The sequence below is a fragment of the Ambystoma mexicanum genome, chromosome 8 (assembly GCF_040938575.1).
Source record: "Ambystoma mexicanum isolate Mex_15411 chromosome 8, UKY_AmexF1_1, whole genome shotgun sequence".
Taxonomy (NCBI): domain Eukaryota; kingdom Metazoa; phylum Chordata; class Amphibia; order Caudata; family Ambystomatidae; genus Ambystoma; species Ambystoma mexicanum.
In genome coordinates, this window is record NC_090929.1 from 774,072,726 (window position 1) to 774,089,603 (window position 16,878).

The following is a 16,878-nucleotide window of genomic DNA, read 5'->3' on the forward strand; positions in this document are numbered from 1 at the left end:
TTTGCATACAGATCGCTGTCTGGGTAAGTCCATTGAGTGTTACCAACTTCCCACTCTGTCAGAATGAGTGCACTTTTCCATGGATCCCTTCGCATCTTCTTATCAATATCTGCTGCTACATTTTTCCATCACACTCTTTGGCTAAAGAACCCGAGTGCTGTCTCACAAATCCTCTCTTCCGATTCTAAAGAGGCCACATAAGAAGACAGGTTGCCAACTGTGAGTGGACTGCTTGAGAGAGAAAAAAGTCACCCGTTAGTGGTCTGGAGTGTGACAAGAGTGTGATGCCAGAATCTGACAGGATTCCCTAGCAGGCAGAGTAGGAATGTGCCAAGGAGCATCTGAGATCCCGCAAAGATGGTAAGAGAATTGAAGTGCATGCATCACTATACCAAACACTTAGCTGGAAAGCATCGTTCAATGACGCGAGGAAGGTCGGCGCACTAAGAGGATTCCCAATGAGGACATCATGAAAGTAGAAAAATCCACATCACATGTACAAGTTATCCAGTCTAGACACAGACACCGTTTGCATCTTTGCAACATGGTGTGTTTCCGTGCTGGTGGTTTGAACACTGCTGGCTGTGCGGCTGGATCCCACACATAGACTCTTTGGCTCTGGGGCGCAAAACTGCCATGGACAATCCTGGATGTCATTTTTCCCGAGCAGCATAGGATTCTCTGTGGGTGCCGATACCTTGGCATCCCACCAGTGGGTTTTTATCCTGAACACCACATTCTGAGGGAGGAGCCAGACAGTGGTCTGGTAGAAATAAGTGTTGTATTCAATACAAAACACTCCTCTTCATTATTATACCATCTCACTGTCCGTTTTCTAGTTGTCGCCGGTTTTATTAAATGTGTTTGGGCGATTTGACATTTGCAACAAAGTACTGAAGTATTTAAATGTGACAAGGTTTCAGTGCCAGTGCAATCAGCGTATGACGGCAGTAGGTACACTGGGGCAGATGTGATGCAAGGGTGGTGCGATATGAGGGTTGAAGAGCAGGTGGAGAGCAAAGGGTGAGTCACTAGCCGGCTTTGGTGCTGAGCAGCACACCCAATAGTATCCATTACCATGGAGGCCTTTGGGTGTTCGATGCAGCTAGTACATCCCAACATAATATAACTGTACGAAGAAGCCTTCCCTATCACCGAGATCTTCCAACATCTCTCAGTCAATCTTAGAAGCACATATCGTTGTACTAAAGAAAACACAGCATATCTCTGGCATAGCAAATCAAACTGTGGGATGATCAGTGGGCAAGTAAGTTTGAGCATTCACATTTAATTTACCCCATATGTATATGGTAGCCTATCACAGACGTCAGAAGTATTACAGAGAAGGGAATCTGAACTTCAGCTCTTTGCCTCTGTAGACTGGGACAGTAGTGTCTGCTCCTGCCACAGCTCACTTGCAACAAGAATCACCAGCTTTGTTTCTAACACAACTCTGCTAAAGTAACGTCCTGGGCCAGTAATACGTTGTACAAAACGAATAAGAGTTGTAGATTTCCCGCATGTAATGAACAGGTGGAAACGCTAAAACACTTGATTTTATATTGTCCGCATTTTAAAGATCTTAGAACTATTTGTCTTATGGACTTTGTCAATATCAATTTTACTGATTGCTTACCATTCCTATGGGCTCGTATGATGCAAGGAAATCATAAACCGCTTATTTATGCACTAGCGAGATTTTCCAAAGCAATAGAGAAAGAACTCAATAATTACAGTAATCTGAAGATATGCATAAATGGGATGCAAACTGAGAGAAGGCAGAATGAATTATTAAAATGATAATGTACTCGTTTTCCTTCACTTTACATTGCAAAGAGGAATAACATTCCCATTTACTCTAATGTAATGTTATACTTCGCTTGCTCTTGCGAGTCCACATTTCTTGGATATGTTTTTATATGCAATGTTGTTTTTACATGCTCTAAGACATATAATGTAATGTTTGCTTGTTATTTAAAATTTTGTAAAGGTTCTGTTACGTTTGTAGTAGAACCATACACAAATAAAAAATAAAAAATAAAAAATAAAAAATAAAAAAAAAGTAACCAGTCGCGCATCAGTTCGTTCTGGCACTTCACCTCATTTTAACAATCTCAATTTGCCAAGGGCTTAGTTTCATTCTCTGCTCTGTGTGTTATGAACTGGATATTTGTGGCGCATAATCACGTGTTGCTGTACATTACAGTTTCAAATGTTAATCTTCCTCAACTATCATATTCAATATACTTGTTTGTTAGGATCACATGTAGATGAGATAAGAGAATAGTTTTTAAAAAATGACATTGTTTGTTGTGCTCTCCCTTTCTCTCACACATAATAAACAAGCAGGGTTGGCCGGGTCCTACTGAACACTATCCTTACTCCTCTAAGAATCAAGGGGTTCTAAGAACGATGCGAGTTTGGGCGTGAGTACTCTACCAAGTGTACTGCTGGACAGGCCCAGTCCTCACCCTTCTTTATTCGGCTAGACAGGGCTGGTAAAAGCAGCCGCACGCCCCAACAGGCCTTGCACAGCTTACATACTGTTCTCGACAACGCTTTGCTTAGCTGGGCTAGACCATCAGATTCAATCCAATAGTCACGTGATCCAGCAAGGCCGGAGCCTTAGGTCATTTTACTCTTCAATCTTCCTCAGTGCCTGCTTATTTGCAGACAGTCTTCTGGACAATCACGAACTGGCAGCAAAAAGCTGTGGAGTCTTTAGGCATATTGATGTACATATTGGTCGCTTCCAGAGAGCAATGCATATTAACCAATCCACTAACAATTTCACCCCTCTGCATACACCTCTCAAACTCTAACCAAACACAACCACAAGCCTACAACACAACAATCCGCACAATCTTCACTACACTGCAACAACAAACCAAACCACACATAGACACGCACAACAGCACACACAGACTACTGACCTCAAAGCACCCCAAGCCCAACCAATGGATTTACCGGGCCGAGGCCGTCAACAGCACATCACTGCTCTCTTGCACTTTTTCAGCTTATTCCCACTAACTCACCTCCCCCTCTTTTCTTCCCTTTTTCAGAGCCGTCAGAACGCCAGGGGACCACTCCGGTGGTGATAGTGCACGGTACAAATATCCTTTAGCATTAACATTTGAACCGTGCTTAATGCCAGACACCTCCATCTTCAAACCCTGAACCCATGTTGCAATGGCATTATCTTATTCCCATGGCAAATGTGTTACAACTGAGCTGTCCTCCCAGCTCAAAAGGCTCTCAGCATGTGAACGGAAGGCCATAGGGAGACAAACTTTAAAGCAAGTGACTGAAAGTACTGGAGTGGAAAGGTTTGGCTTGACAGAAAATGTGTAAAGCTTTCCAAAATAACACTTAACACCATAGGCCCCCATTCGTCTGGTGTCCTGAGTGATCTCCTTGTCCATACTATTAGACTCGCATGCATTAGACATGTGTTCTCCGATAGGTGTAAAATGGCAGGTCCATAAAAGAATGTTGGAGAGAGAGAGAGAGAGAGACAGGGGACAGGGTTTTGAAGGGAAAGGTTGGGTCCACTAGGAAAACGTGGGCCCATTGTCATCAGAAACAGATATGCTGTGTAGTCGGAAGTTCCCGAGCAGTAGTGAGACACTAAACGAGAAAGTGGACATTCCAGGTATTGGAGCTAGGAAGGCAGTAGTAATATTCTTTCCTGGGGTATGCAGATGAGGACATGTGGGCCTTTCCCACCGTCCAGGGCTTTATTCCCAGGGTATGCAAGGGAAGGAAATCGGTATTGCATCTTACACTGTGTTCGTGGTAACTATCCGAGAGTCAAATTGAAGCCATCTGACTATCATGTGGGCTGCATGAAGGTTTGTTGTAAGACTTGTGAGGGTGTCATGAGAGCTGTGTAAAGTTTTGCTATGGGCGAGTAAGATCCGGACTATATGGGGTATGTCTGTGCATCTGCCATCAGAGGTGTGAGGAGCAGATAAAGACTATGTGAGGGTGCCATGAAAGAATCTGAGCGGATATCTTATGCCATGTTGGTGGCTTGTGTAGCATTTATGCTGCGCTAAGGTCATAGCAAAGTGCTAAGTCAAGACAAACCCAAGAAAGATTGGTCATTAGCACCTAGCACCTTGCGGGGGGGGGGAAAGGGCAGATGGGGGCAGCCAATCGGAATCCGCGGATCAAGGGCTGAAACCTATAAGCCCAGCCCGCGTTCCACAGAACCTGCAGGCTGCATCCCCCACTGTGGGCCGCCATCCCCCCACTATCTCTAAAAATGTTTTTATGAAATATCCCAACCCCCATCTCCACTCACCCGTTTGCTGCAGCCCCCGGCGCAGCTTGCCTTTTCCGGCTGCCATGGTCATAGGAGAGGGGCTCCATACGGAGCACCACCTTCCATAATCATGGCAGCTATTTTGGATCACTATTTTCATTCATTGAACGGCACGTGCGTGCACCCCATCATTATTTTTAGCACCCCGTGTTACCACTTTGGTAACCGAGGTGCTAATGGCCTTAACACCCCGTTCCAAGGGCGTGGGGACAGTCTGGAGCCCTCGTTATCCCTGGGCATAGGGCACAGTAATCAGGTTCTGAGGCTTACAGGCTGAAACATATAATTTCATCCCGCATTCCACGGAACCTGCAGGCTGCCTCCCCCGCCATGGGCTGCCATATTGCCACCCCGCCTGCCCTTGGATATCTTTAAAAATAAAATGTTTTTAAATATCCCACCCCCACTCCCCATCCCCACTTACCCGTTTGCGGCTGCTGCCGCCACAGCTTCCCTTTTAACTTGGGCTACTGGGCCGTTACGCCCCCCGTTCCAGCCCTTGGAATGGGGTTTTAACACCACAAGAGTGAAGCTAAGGAAAAAGGAGAGAAATAAGAAGGGAATAAGAAAGAGAGAAGAAGGGAACATGATTCCATGATTAGTGGCATGGTATTTATGCCCCCACTGACCCTTCAAAGCACAGAGGGGGATCAGGAGTGGGAGGGGCTTGAGAAGGAAGGAAGACATGTCTTCATATATTGGTTGCTTGTTACCTGTACACAACGATCAGAAGCAATTCTGGATGTGGCCCACTGGAGGAGAATTTTGTGGCAGCGGGAGAGGATTCAAGAGAAATTAGGGTGATGGGAGAAAGTACATCAGACGCAAGGGTTATTTTAGTATAATCAAAGTCAGACATCTGTTGTAAAGAGCAACATATCTAGTTATAGAAATGAGAGGATCATATTCACATTTCCTACCCCATCAAATCTACCCACAAACTACTCTCCCCTCTCTCTCAGAATTCTGCAAACATCTCCTGTATGCCTGGCCTCTCTCTCTTTCTCTCTCTCTCGGTCTCCTTCATTCAAACTCTACCTTTTTCCCTCTGTCTGTTCCAAAAGATACATTGGCCAATGTGCAAACCGGTTTTATGAATGAAAGTTAAGGTAATGGGGTAACAGTGGGGGGAGAATGGAGGAGTCAATCCCTCTCCTCATTTGCCTAAATGTTCCTGGTCTGGGAACCCTAAGTGAGTGAGTGTCATAATGCAATACACAGATTGTTTACTTATCCATGATGTTTTTCTTTTAGGGGGCAAGAAGAAAATGCCAGCTAAGAGTGAGGTGGTGCTGACGAACGTGAAGATGCTAAGCAATGACTATCCCTTAGAAATGCCTGTGCACAGAGAACCCCCATTACAGGAGGTTTTCTTTCACCCAAACACAGCCTTAAATTACAACGATCTGAACCAAGATGCAGGCCAGTCAACTACAGACTACGCACCTCCGTTCTCGAACCTTGCTCCCGGGCAGTCCCTTGGCAAACTTCGAGGATTGTACAAGTTTGAATCGGAGGATTCTGGGGTGGAGTTGCCAAGTGGTGCCAATTCCCCGTCGACACCAACAGGTTCCGAGCAGAGCTTTGTGGTTCATAGTAGAGATTCGTCGTGTGACTCTGGAGTGCTCAGCGCGTCGTCCTCCCCTGCAATCGATCACGTGAGACCATGCAAGAATGCAAAGGAAACCAAAAATCGCAGCCACGATGCACAGGAACATGATGGAGAGGGCCCCACCGATTCATCAGAGACATTGCAAGCATCTGCTGCTCTCTTTGAAGACGCTGGTGCTTCCTCTGACACAGACCCGCAAAACCTGCCTTTTGCCAAAATCCATGATACGTTTGAAAAGAAACACAGTGACGAAGATATGGACTTTCTTCCAACTGGTAGTCCCTCCACATTGTCTCCTGAGCTTTGCGTGCCAATCACTGCTACTTACAATGATGCTTTTGATGGACTGCAAGAAGTCACGTTGCATGCCCAGCTGAAGCGGTATCCAACAAGTGACAGCTTGGATGAATATATGGATGAATGTTGCAGATTAAGTGAGGTAAGAGACCAAGCAAAAATAGAGCCAATATTTATTTCACTATGTAGCTAGATTCTGATCATGTTTGGAAAGTTGAACTATCATCCAATCTAAAATGAAAGGGCTGAAGTTATGATTTTCGATGCAACTGTGTCTTCTAATGGGCGAGCACAGCAAAGGAGTCTAAGAAAAAAGTGTGCTTGCTCTATTGTACCTGCATTGCACGTGTCTTTGGGTTACAGTGCAATGACAACATTGATGGCAGTAGTTTGCACATCAGCATTTCGGTTTTAATTGTGTGCCTCATTTTCTCTCTGATAGTAGGGCACTGAAATCATTCAAATTGTTTGTAAATTGATTACTTCATTGAGAACGATACGTCTCATCCTACTGATAAAACTTGCACCACTCCTCAAAAGGGTTAATGAATGCCTAAAGGTGAAATTGGAGATGTTTATTGAATAGTCGCGTCCTGGTTGATTATTTTGCAAATATTGGCAAACTCACAGTTGCTGTTGACAGAGCCGTGAATCAATGAATAATGTATGATGTCATGACAGCATTGACCTATTTGAATTTTAATGCACTGGTTACTTACTCGTAATCTTAATTTCTCCTACTTTTCCCTAATGTGATACTCAACATCACGCTCTGAACATGCGTCCCAGTGAAAACCCTGCCACCACAGAGGCCCCACAACGATGCGAACCGTTTAGGGAAAGCTTGAAATGTATGTGATAGACCAATAGTAAGCTAGCAATGCCAGCTGCCTAGATTAAGGAAGGTTCAGGTCGCAATTACTCCTCTTTCTAAGGCAAAAAATGCCTTCCAGCATTTATTCAGAAATTCCAAATGACAAGTGTGACACATTTGTTCCCCAAGCATTTCTTGACCTCCCCACTAATTTTTTTCATTTTTTTTAATATCGCGTTTAATGCGGAAAACCGAACCTGCGGATCTCTCGATTGTCGCGTTTCCAAGACAAGTGCATGGCCTCTGAGCTACCTTCTCAGCCAATTTCATGGATTATTGTTTGGAAGTCAAATGTGACTGAATAATAAACTCCCTTTATCCAACTGTGGGCAAAAATGTATAACATAGGGGTGCATCAGAAATTCTTAATGTTAATGAGCCATTTAGGGACACCAAAAGCAGCGTTATGAACAATGTCTTTGTTCCTCCCCGCCTGCTAACCTATACTTATTTTTGTTTTTGAAAGTATGAATAGTATTAAATTGCGGGTCTATTAGATTTCCACAATGTGAAAAGGGTTTTTTATGGACCAGAATAGGTCCCTCATTCACTGATATCTTCATATCTCTCTCATAAACTTGAAGTATTCAAAGCCATAAATGGAGTTAGCAACTCAAAAAACCACAACCTTTAGGGTACCCTCCGAAATTCAAGACTACCAATTCGGTTTTTTGCTTTAGATCTCGACATCAGGATTGCCCTATGGTGACATGGACATGACATCCTGTCATTTCCTAACTGATGTCACGGCTGTCATGAAAATGGGCATATCATCATCGTCGTTTCGCCATTTGTATGGCACCTTTTCACCACGGATATGGCCCCAAGTTAAACCTGAACTGTATCTACACTACACACATAGATAAAATGTAGTTGCATTCTTATGGCAGATGTGTTGTGCAAAGTCTCATTCAAGTTATATGTAAAAGCAGATGCATGCAGGAGTGTGGCCCGCACCTTTGCTAATTCCAAAAGCGTGCAGTGCTACAGAAAAAATGTATTGTAATTGTAAATGTTTCTTTGTACAGCGCTTATACGCAAGTGAAGTGCTTCAAAGCAGGATGGCAGCAAGGGGATACAGTAGTCATTCTTAGGACTTGAGGTTTCCGAATGATCTAACAACAAAACATAACTAGCGTACCAGGCCGTATTTCTCCTAGTGCAAGTGCATGAAATGTTTCAGGCGCAACCAAACTAGGAAGGGGATACAGGGGGTGACAGGGCAGAACCTACTAGGCCTAGTAAATCCAGGTCATGCAAGTGCACGGAAGTGCAAGGGAGGGACGGAGAGGGAGGAACAAGTGCACCCAGTCCAGCATGGCCCTGGGTTAAGTACAAAGAGGTTACCCCTCTCATGGAAGGAATGCTGAACATAGGGCAGAGGCCTGGAGGCAAGTGCAAAGACTGGGACCTGTGAGGCTCTGAAGGTGAGCCAGGTGACCAGTCAGCAAAAGCTGAATAGAGTTAGGGAAGAGAAGGAGGAGATGGGCAGGAGAGAAAAGGAGAGGAGGTTATCAGGGGAGAGGGAGAGAGGAAGAGAAGAAGAGAGGTCTTGAGGAGTTTCCGGAATTTAAGGAGCTCTGGCTCAAGACAGAGAGAGGCAGGGAGGCTGTTCCAGAGGGACGCACCTTAAGAGGATAAAGATCTACCCATAAATCTCTGCTTGGACAGACGGCTCACATGCAAAAAGTTGGAAGAGTACAAGCGGAGGGCTCTAGAAGCAGAGTATTTAAGAACAGAGCTTTGTAGGTAGTGTGGGCCCCTGCCCAGAAAGCCTTGTGGACTATGCAGAGGGTCTTGAACTTGATCCTAGCAGTCACAGGGAGCCAGTGGAGGGATTTCAGTGCCAGAGATATGCGGTCCCTGGGCTTGAGGCCAAGGATAAGTCTTGCGGGTCTGTTCTGGATGAGTTGTAGTGGACGAAGAGTAGAAGTAGGAGCATTTAGAAAGAGGCTGTTGTAGTAGTCCAGCTTAGAGAGAGCCAGGGCTCTGGAGATGGTGAACCTTTGGGAGAAAGTGAGAAAAAGTAGAATACCTCTTAGGAGGTGCAGCTGTTACTGGGACTTTTTGGATATGTCTGAGATGTGAGAAGAGACGGAGAAAGTGGTGTTGAAAATGACCCCCAGAATTTTTGCCTCACTAGCAGGTAGCGGCGCAGTGCCATGGGAGGCCGGCCAGTGAGAAAGTGGGAAAGCGGGGGCAGGGGTCCCAATGAGGATGATCCTGTCTTACTGGCATTGAGGCAGAGATCATTAACAGCACACCAATACTGAATTGTGGACAGTCAAGAATGAGCGAGGAGGAGGAAGAGGCCGAAGGTAGCCTGAAAGAGAGCTGCGTGTCATCCCCATAACACTGAAAGTTAGAGGTGAAGGTAGAGATCCAGTGGGCCAAAGAGGCCATATAGACATTGAAGAACCAAGGGCATAGCTTAGATTACTGTGGGACACCACAAGTAGAGAGAGTGATAGAAGAGAGAAAGGACCCATGTTCCACCTTCGAAGGACGGTCAGAGAGAAAAGAGGCAAGCCACACCAGGGCCAGATCTGTAATGCCCAGGGTTTCATGAAAATGGGAGATCAGGATGTTGTGGTTTGCCGTGTTGAAGGCAGAAGAAAGATAGAGAAGAATGAGGACAGCAGGAGAGATAGTCAAGATTTGAGAGCAGGTCTTCACAGGTGTTCAGAAGAGCAGTTGCCTTGCCTCTGGATGTTCTAAAGCCAGACTGATAGTCATGGAGACAACCAACAGATTCAGTCTGGAGGCTAAGCCGAGAGATAGCTAATTTTTCTAGGAGTTTGCCCAGGAAAGGAGTGATAAAGATCGGCAGATAGTTTTCCAGGATAGAAGGGTCAGCGGAGGGTTTTTTGAGCAGATGGTGCACAAGAGAGAGCTTTAGAGAGGTGGGGAAAACTCCAGTGGTGAAAGAAAGGTTGCAGAGGTCAGCCAAGGCTGGAGCAAGAGAATCAATGTTGTCCTTGATGGTTTTAGGAGGGCATGGGTCAACCTGTTCAGAGGAGACTTTCATGGACCGGACTTGTATAGAGACCTCTCCAGGTGTGACAGGGGAGAGGGAGGAGAGAAGAGGGGGTTTGGTTGAGGGGGGTTCAAGAGATGTGGGTGCAGTCAAAGGTGCGGGAGAGAGAGAGAGGACAGGATGTCCTGAGTTTTGGCAGTGAAATATGCAGCGAGGGCTGAGCAAAGGGCTTGGGTGGGTGCAGTAGAGGAAGAGGCTGCAGTAGGATTGGCCAGTCCTTGCAGACTTTGAAGAGTTCAGCCGTGTTGTTTGATGCCGTTGAGATGCAGGCTTGAATATACACTCTTTTCTTGGAGAGGATGCAGTGTCCATAATGATATGATATGATCTAGGTTATTTATAACGTGCTTAATACCCAGAGGTTTCTAAGTGCAGACCCGGGGATCGAACCTATGTGTCCAAGCACGTTGCCCCTGAGCTATCCTCTCGAGACAAAGGAGGCAGCAGGCCAGTTTGTCAGATGGTGCCCCTGAAGATGGTGCACCTGAAGATTATAATATTGATTATACTTAAATGAAAGCCTACAATTGGTACATTCGGCACAATTCTAAGCCATCTGGGTTGATACATTATGGTTTATATATTCTGCATGCTTCCAGCTATCATTTAGTAGCTACTACATTCAAGACCCCACTTAACCTTAATTCTGCCAAAACCTGATTCCCTGTAGTAGAACCCATTCTACAATAGCCTACAATCCATGACCTGGTCGCCCTCGTGGACTCAACTAAAGTGCAGCACCCTGGTCAACTGCACAACCCTTCCAAGTGCTATACAATGGCTATTGCAGGTGATCATTTGGTGCAAAGGTTACAATCTGTACAATACAATGGCTACTCTCACAAAAATCCTCCGAAAGCAGCACACAGGATGCCCTCCTGAATTGTTCCGAGTGCAGCACAATGGCCAACAGCACAAGTCTTCTAAGTGTAACATGTTTGCTTCCCTAATGGATATTCACAGAGCATAAAACCTTGGCTAAAGTGATTCTCCAATGTCAAGATTCTAACCCCCTTAGGTTGGAAACACTCCTGTTCCCAATGAAGACTGCCAGGATCATCCAGTTAAGAAATTTAAACTCTGTATCATCTAGCATGCAACACAAATGCTATATGATCATTTTCCATTACATAGCCTCACCTTAACACACTTCTTTGATACATCTAATAGCTGAGGTTTACCTCATAGGAAAGCACTGCAAATCTTATGAATCATCTTCAGTTCTTTTTCCACCAGAGCAAGTGGCTATGCATTACATGTGTGTACCAACTTAGGGAGCCCAACAATCTTAATTAGGCCAAACCATTTCCAAAGATATATGTTTAGGTGAGAGCATCTTTTAACATCCTCCTTATTACGCTCCATCAGTCTTGCAATATTTACTGAAAGTACCTGTGCGAGTCTTCCACTGTATTCATGCCCTGGTATGTTACTCCTCTTTCGGACTGTCGCCATTACTTCAACCTCCCCATCATTGCCTCTCACCCCCAACAGCTATTTCCACTAAGTCTGAATCTCCTTCACCACCCTGGCCCACAACACAGCCTGATCTATCAAGGGGGTGTGCAAGGGGTTATCAGCAAAGTAGACCCCATCACCATGACCCGTTGCCCTACTCAGCACTCTGACAGACTTCTCAGCCAGCCCCTGATGACCCAGCCCACATGGGACCAGTAGGCCTAATGTACTCGTCAAGCTCATCCCTGGGACTCAGGCTGTATAATGCAGAGTCTGCTGTACCATTCGTCAATGCTGCAATGCTGCTTGGCATATTTTTTACTTGAGGTGTAGCTCCCCTTCCTCGGCCACCTTGACTAGAGCGATAGTGAGCAAGTAGCTGTGGCCACTGAAACTGTATGGTTGGACACGATGGGAAAAGTTTCAATGTCTTTCACAATGGTATTTTGAATGCTTCAGTTCATAAACATCAGGCTCACAAGGTAGTGGCATATTGCTGTAAGGTAGCTTTCTCACAACATTAACCCTGCTTGTAAGAGATATGCCAGAAAAACCATGTGAGATAATGGCAAGGGGTTGGATGGTCACTCCTTAAGACCTTTTCTGTAGGACCTTCCAATGTCGATGTGTTAGATGATTGGCTGTCTACATCTACTTGCTTATCATAACGCACTGAGAAATCGTAGTTTATGGAATTGCATTAAAGGAGGGTTTTGACCCAGCGATACATGAATCACAGGTTGGGCAGTGACCACACTCCACCTCTCACCTTTCATCTCCACACACACACTGCCACATGGCTGTGTATTGTAATGTTGTGCTGTTCCCCACCATGCATTTGGCAGATAGGCAACCCACTAAGTTGATGTCCAATGACACTTATCCTGTTCATCTTTGACCAGTGTGTGCCATTATGGATACCCATTCCGGGGTTAGTCCAACTGAGACCCCTTTTCCCCATAAAGTGCATTCACTCAAATGTTTGATTGTCGGTGCAAGTTGCAGACATACGTGTGCTCCTCCTTGCCATTGGACGCGTTATGGGTCGGTACATGTAGTGGTACTTAATCTTGAATTGCGCAACACTACGAGAAGACTGGGTCTGAGCGGTGAGGTCCTTACAAATGACTTCCAACAGCTTTTTGTGTTGGTTGCTTATTCTTCCATAATACAGCAACCTCACTTTACTTCTTTAGCAAGTATTAGCATTAATACTTGATTGGAAGAAAGGCATTTTCTGGCCCCTCTTTTAGATGGCCCCCTGTTGTTGTTGAATCTTGAGAAGTCTTTGTGGTGGCCTGATGTTGATGCGATCATCTGTGTCCGTTATGGATGTGGTGTCCCCTGTGCCTGTCACAGTTTAGTTTGGTGCAGCTAACAGTCTGGTTTGAAGGGTGTCTTCAGGAGTGACATAGGCGTCTGAAGAGGATCCACCTCCGTTGATGTTCTGGCCACTCTAGGTCTCCCCTGAAAAGCATCTCCTGCCCTGTGACTAGCATGGAGTGCGACCTGCAGCAATTCGGTTTTGCTTCTCTCCATTCCTGCCTAAACTGCTGACATGGACGGACTAACTTGGGTCCACCTAGTCTTATTTTATATATTTTAAGACACGTGTCACTGATTATGGGTGATTGAGACGGTTGTCAAGTTTTGCTGAATGTTGTACTTACATACAGATGGGGATAGTTCTGGTGCAATTAAGCAGGCCTGTTGAGTGCCACCAGGGGTTCCACGTAGACCTCATCAGGGGTCCAGTGTCAGCATAGACTTATGTTTTTCCTCCTGTGTGGACCCCATGGACAGTTGGAGGGTAACGTTGCTGTGCTTGAGTTGTTGGATTTCAAATAATGCATGCTTTCAATAGTGGCCCATGTGCGGTCTGACGATGATTAGGTGTCCTCCAATGGTCCATCTTGGGTGACACCGGAGTATTGAAGGGCTCGGCCCATCAGCATAGTAGCAGGTGTGCAGGATGTAGCAACATGTTAATGTGTCCCTGGTAGCATGCCACATAAGTATGCCATCGGCAAATGTGGGTGGCTGGCATGGTTGTTCTGTGCTCAGGGCCTAACTGTGTTCCTTTTGCCAAGCTCTGGCTTTACAGGTCCACCAGTGTATTGACACATTAAAAATGAGTGTGATTGGCATTCAAACTAGTGTGAGGCATTGGCTGCCTGCAATAAGTGTGACCGGAAAAGATGGCATGACTCTGGTGCTCACAGTAGTTGCTCTGGTTATAAAGCCTACTCACCAAGGTGTTACTCAGTGCATAATGCTTCTGTCCTGCTCCTTCTGTGTTATCTAATTGTGGATAAGGCATTAGTGAGCTTTTATTTGCCATTATGAGTCAACCTAAAAATAAAGTTAACCTACAGAAGTTGATAATTGTCTTTGTTGACTTGAGTATAGCCATTTGACTTTGTTGTAAGATCTGATGTCTGGACCTTACAAAATTATAAAATGTTTAGAAAAAGCATCAAGGACTGCAAATGCTTTTTTGGTCACAAATACATCACTTCCTGGATCCTATTGTGGTGAAAATGCATCTAGTTCATCATCTCATTCAATATGGGGAAGCAGTTCTGATTACCAAAATACATACCAACGGTTAAAAAAAAGCCAGGTTATCACAAAGACACAATTTGTTGTATATCCATAAAACATTTAGTTTAATTCAATTATGTCAAAGTATACCTAAAATGTGGACAGAATTACATGGCACATACAAATGAATGAAAATGCCGAAGAAAGTATTTGGGTATTGTGTGATTAGCATCAGTCAGTATGTCTTTTGGTAATGTTGAGACTGAAATAATATAGCATTTATAATGCGTCTATACACAAGTGTTTAAAGGCGCGATGAGGCAAGGAAGGGGGACAAAAGCAGAACAGAGACAAATGATCTTACTAGGCCAAGTGAGATTGAGATCATGCAAGTGCAGGGGAGAGGGGAAGGGAAAAGTGCCAGGTGGGGGGGAGGAAGGGCAAGTGCCGTACACAGGATCAAACAAGTAGTGCTACGAGCAACTGGTAAGTGCAAGGCTTAAGAGCAGACAGCAGGTGTCAATAAGTGCAGGTGAGGGGACTGTAGGGTTTCAGATACAGCCCCAAGTTCAAGGGTTGCTAGGAGGCAGTGCGGGTGTGCAACTGGGCGTGCAGGGACCTGGGCCTGAATGCAGAGGGTAGCCAGGTGACCAGTGCAGTATCAGACAGGAGATCAGCAGGGGAGAGGAAAGAGAATGCAGAAGAAAAGGGAAAGGTCTTCAGATGCTGCTGGAACTGGAGATGGTTCTGCTCAAGTTTCAGAGAGGCAGGAAGTCTGTTGCAGAGGGAGGCCCCAGCTGAAGAAAGAGATCTACCACCAACTCATTGCTTGGAGAAGCGACTTACCCTGAGGAAGTTGGAGGTGGAGGAGTGAAGGGCTCGAGTAGGAAGATATTTCTGAAGAGAGAGGGTTGGAGGTAACGAGGACCCAGGTTCCACAAGGCCTTGTGGACAATGCAGAGAGTCTTGAACTGATATTCGAATCAGAAAATGTTTACCCACATTGGAAAAGATATAAACTAGATACAAATGATGGTGTGACCAAATAATAGCATTTCCATTCCTTGATGCCTGTCCTATATACATTGTAATTTCATTCTTTTCATTGCTTCAAAAGGCATGGACTGCCACGGGGCCTCTTAGATGTATTGTAGCCCTATACCAAGAGAATAGACCATCTGTGAGATTTGAAATTCATGTCCAACATACACTTATGTATTTGGTGAATAACGGGGTAAACAAGGTTGCACATTAACGTCTTTGTTAGTTTTAATATCTAAATATTTTGTAAGATACACTATTGTAGAGTATGCTAGACATATCTACAATTAAAATGCAGAAAGACACCACTTGCATTATTTGCAGATGATACAACCATTCAAGCTAAGACCGAGTGGATGATCAGCAGAGTCCTAAATTCACTAGAATCCTCTTGTGGAGAGTCCAGTTTGGAAATCAACACAAATAATTCCAAGCTGTTGGATAGGACAGAAAAAACAACATAAGATTAGTTTTAAGGTGAAAGACTCCAATTTAGGCGTTGCAAATCATTTATTATGTGGTTTTACTATTCATCAGTTTAAACTGAACAGCTCAGGGAACACAGTCCATCTAAAGCGAATGAAGCAATCTACTGCAGTAGTGGTCTGGGAAAAGAATAATTCACCCCTTGACTGTATACAAGGCAAAGGTCATGTGCCAGGTTTTATATGGAGCTAATGTTTGAATGTAAATAGTTTAGCCCTGTTGAAAACTCTTAAATAAAGACATTCAGTCTCTAATTATTTGACACATTATGAAAATAAAAAGGATTTTGTGAGTGATTAATTATTTTTAGCTCCATCTTGGGGCTTTAGGGGTTGTTCTACATGCAGAGTTGATTGAAGAGTATTTCTCACCCCAAGGGCAGAGGAAGTAACATGTTTAACACACATGAAGTATCTTTTTGAAACTCTATGCAAAGTAGATTGGTGTCTGGCTCCCTTTTCTCATCAAGATCACGCAAAACCTATTCTGAAGACTACTGTTTTTCCAGATTGTTGGGCAAAACATTTGGGAAATTGCGTTAAGGCCCTTGGTTGATGAGGTTTAAGTTCTGGTTTAACAATATGTGTTAGAATAACGAAGTATGCTTGTGAAGAGGAGCAGTTTCGATTAATGCGCAGTTTAGTGTAATTTTGGAGGTCTTGACATTTGAATCCAATTTTCAGAATTGTGTGTACATGTAAAACCAGTTTAAGAGGTATTCCCAGGTTTAGGACACACAGGGCCTCATTCCGAGTACGGCGCTAACCAATGGCGCTATTAACGCCTTGGTTGACGCTGTACCCGGACCGGCAGCGCCTTGGTGGATGGCGGAATTACCGCTCCATTCCAAGGTTGGCGGGGCGGTAATTCCCCATTCACCAAGGCTCTTCCCCATTCCCAAATGAGCCCCCATAGGGCTCAATGGGAATGGGGAAGATGCAAATAACGGTGACCGTTCATTACGGTCACCGTTATTGGCTTGGAGGCCCCTTTGCGCCCTCGACTTTAACACCTGCTCAAAGCAGGCGTTAAGGGCGAGGACGCAAAGGGAACTCGGAGTATGGCGGTAAGGGATCACCGCCACCGGTCTCGTTACCGGTGGCCGCTGTCCCTTAACGCCATATTCGGAATGAGGCCCACAATATTTTTGGATCATGGAGAGGGTGTGTGCTTTTTAGCTAACTTGGGGGACCTGTTTACAC

At 44.9% G+C, this 16,878-nt stretch overlaps 1 protein-coding gene across 1 annotated transcript in view; it reads left to right on the plus strand.

Annotated features, from left to right (window-relative positions):
- Nucleotides 1-16,878, plus strand: part of LOC138472433 (uncharacterized) — a 927,133-nt gene that overhangs the window by 221,652 nt on the left and 688,603 nt on the right. The window contains exon 2 of the mRNA XM_069610598.1: nt 5,582-6,378. Coding sequence (XP_069466699.1) covers nt 5,582-6,378 — 797 coding nt within the window. The remainder of the gene's footprint in view (nt 1-5,581; nt 6,379-16,878) is intronic.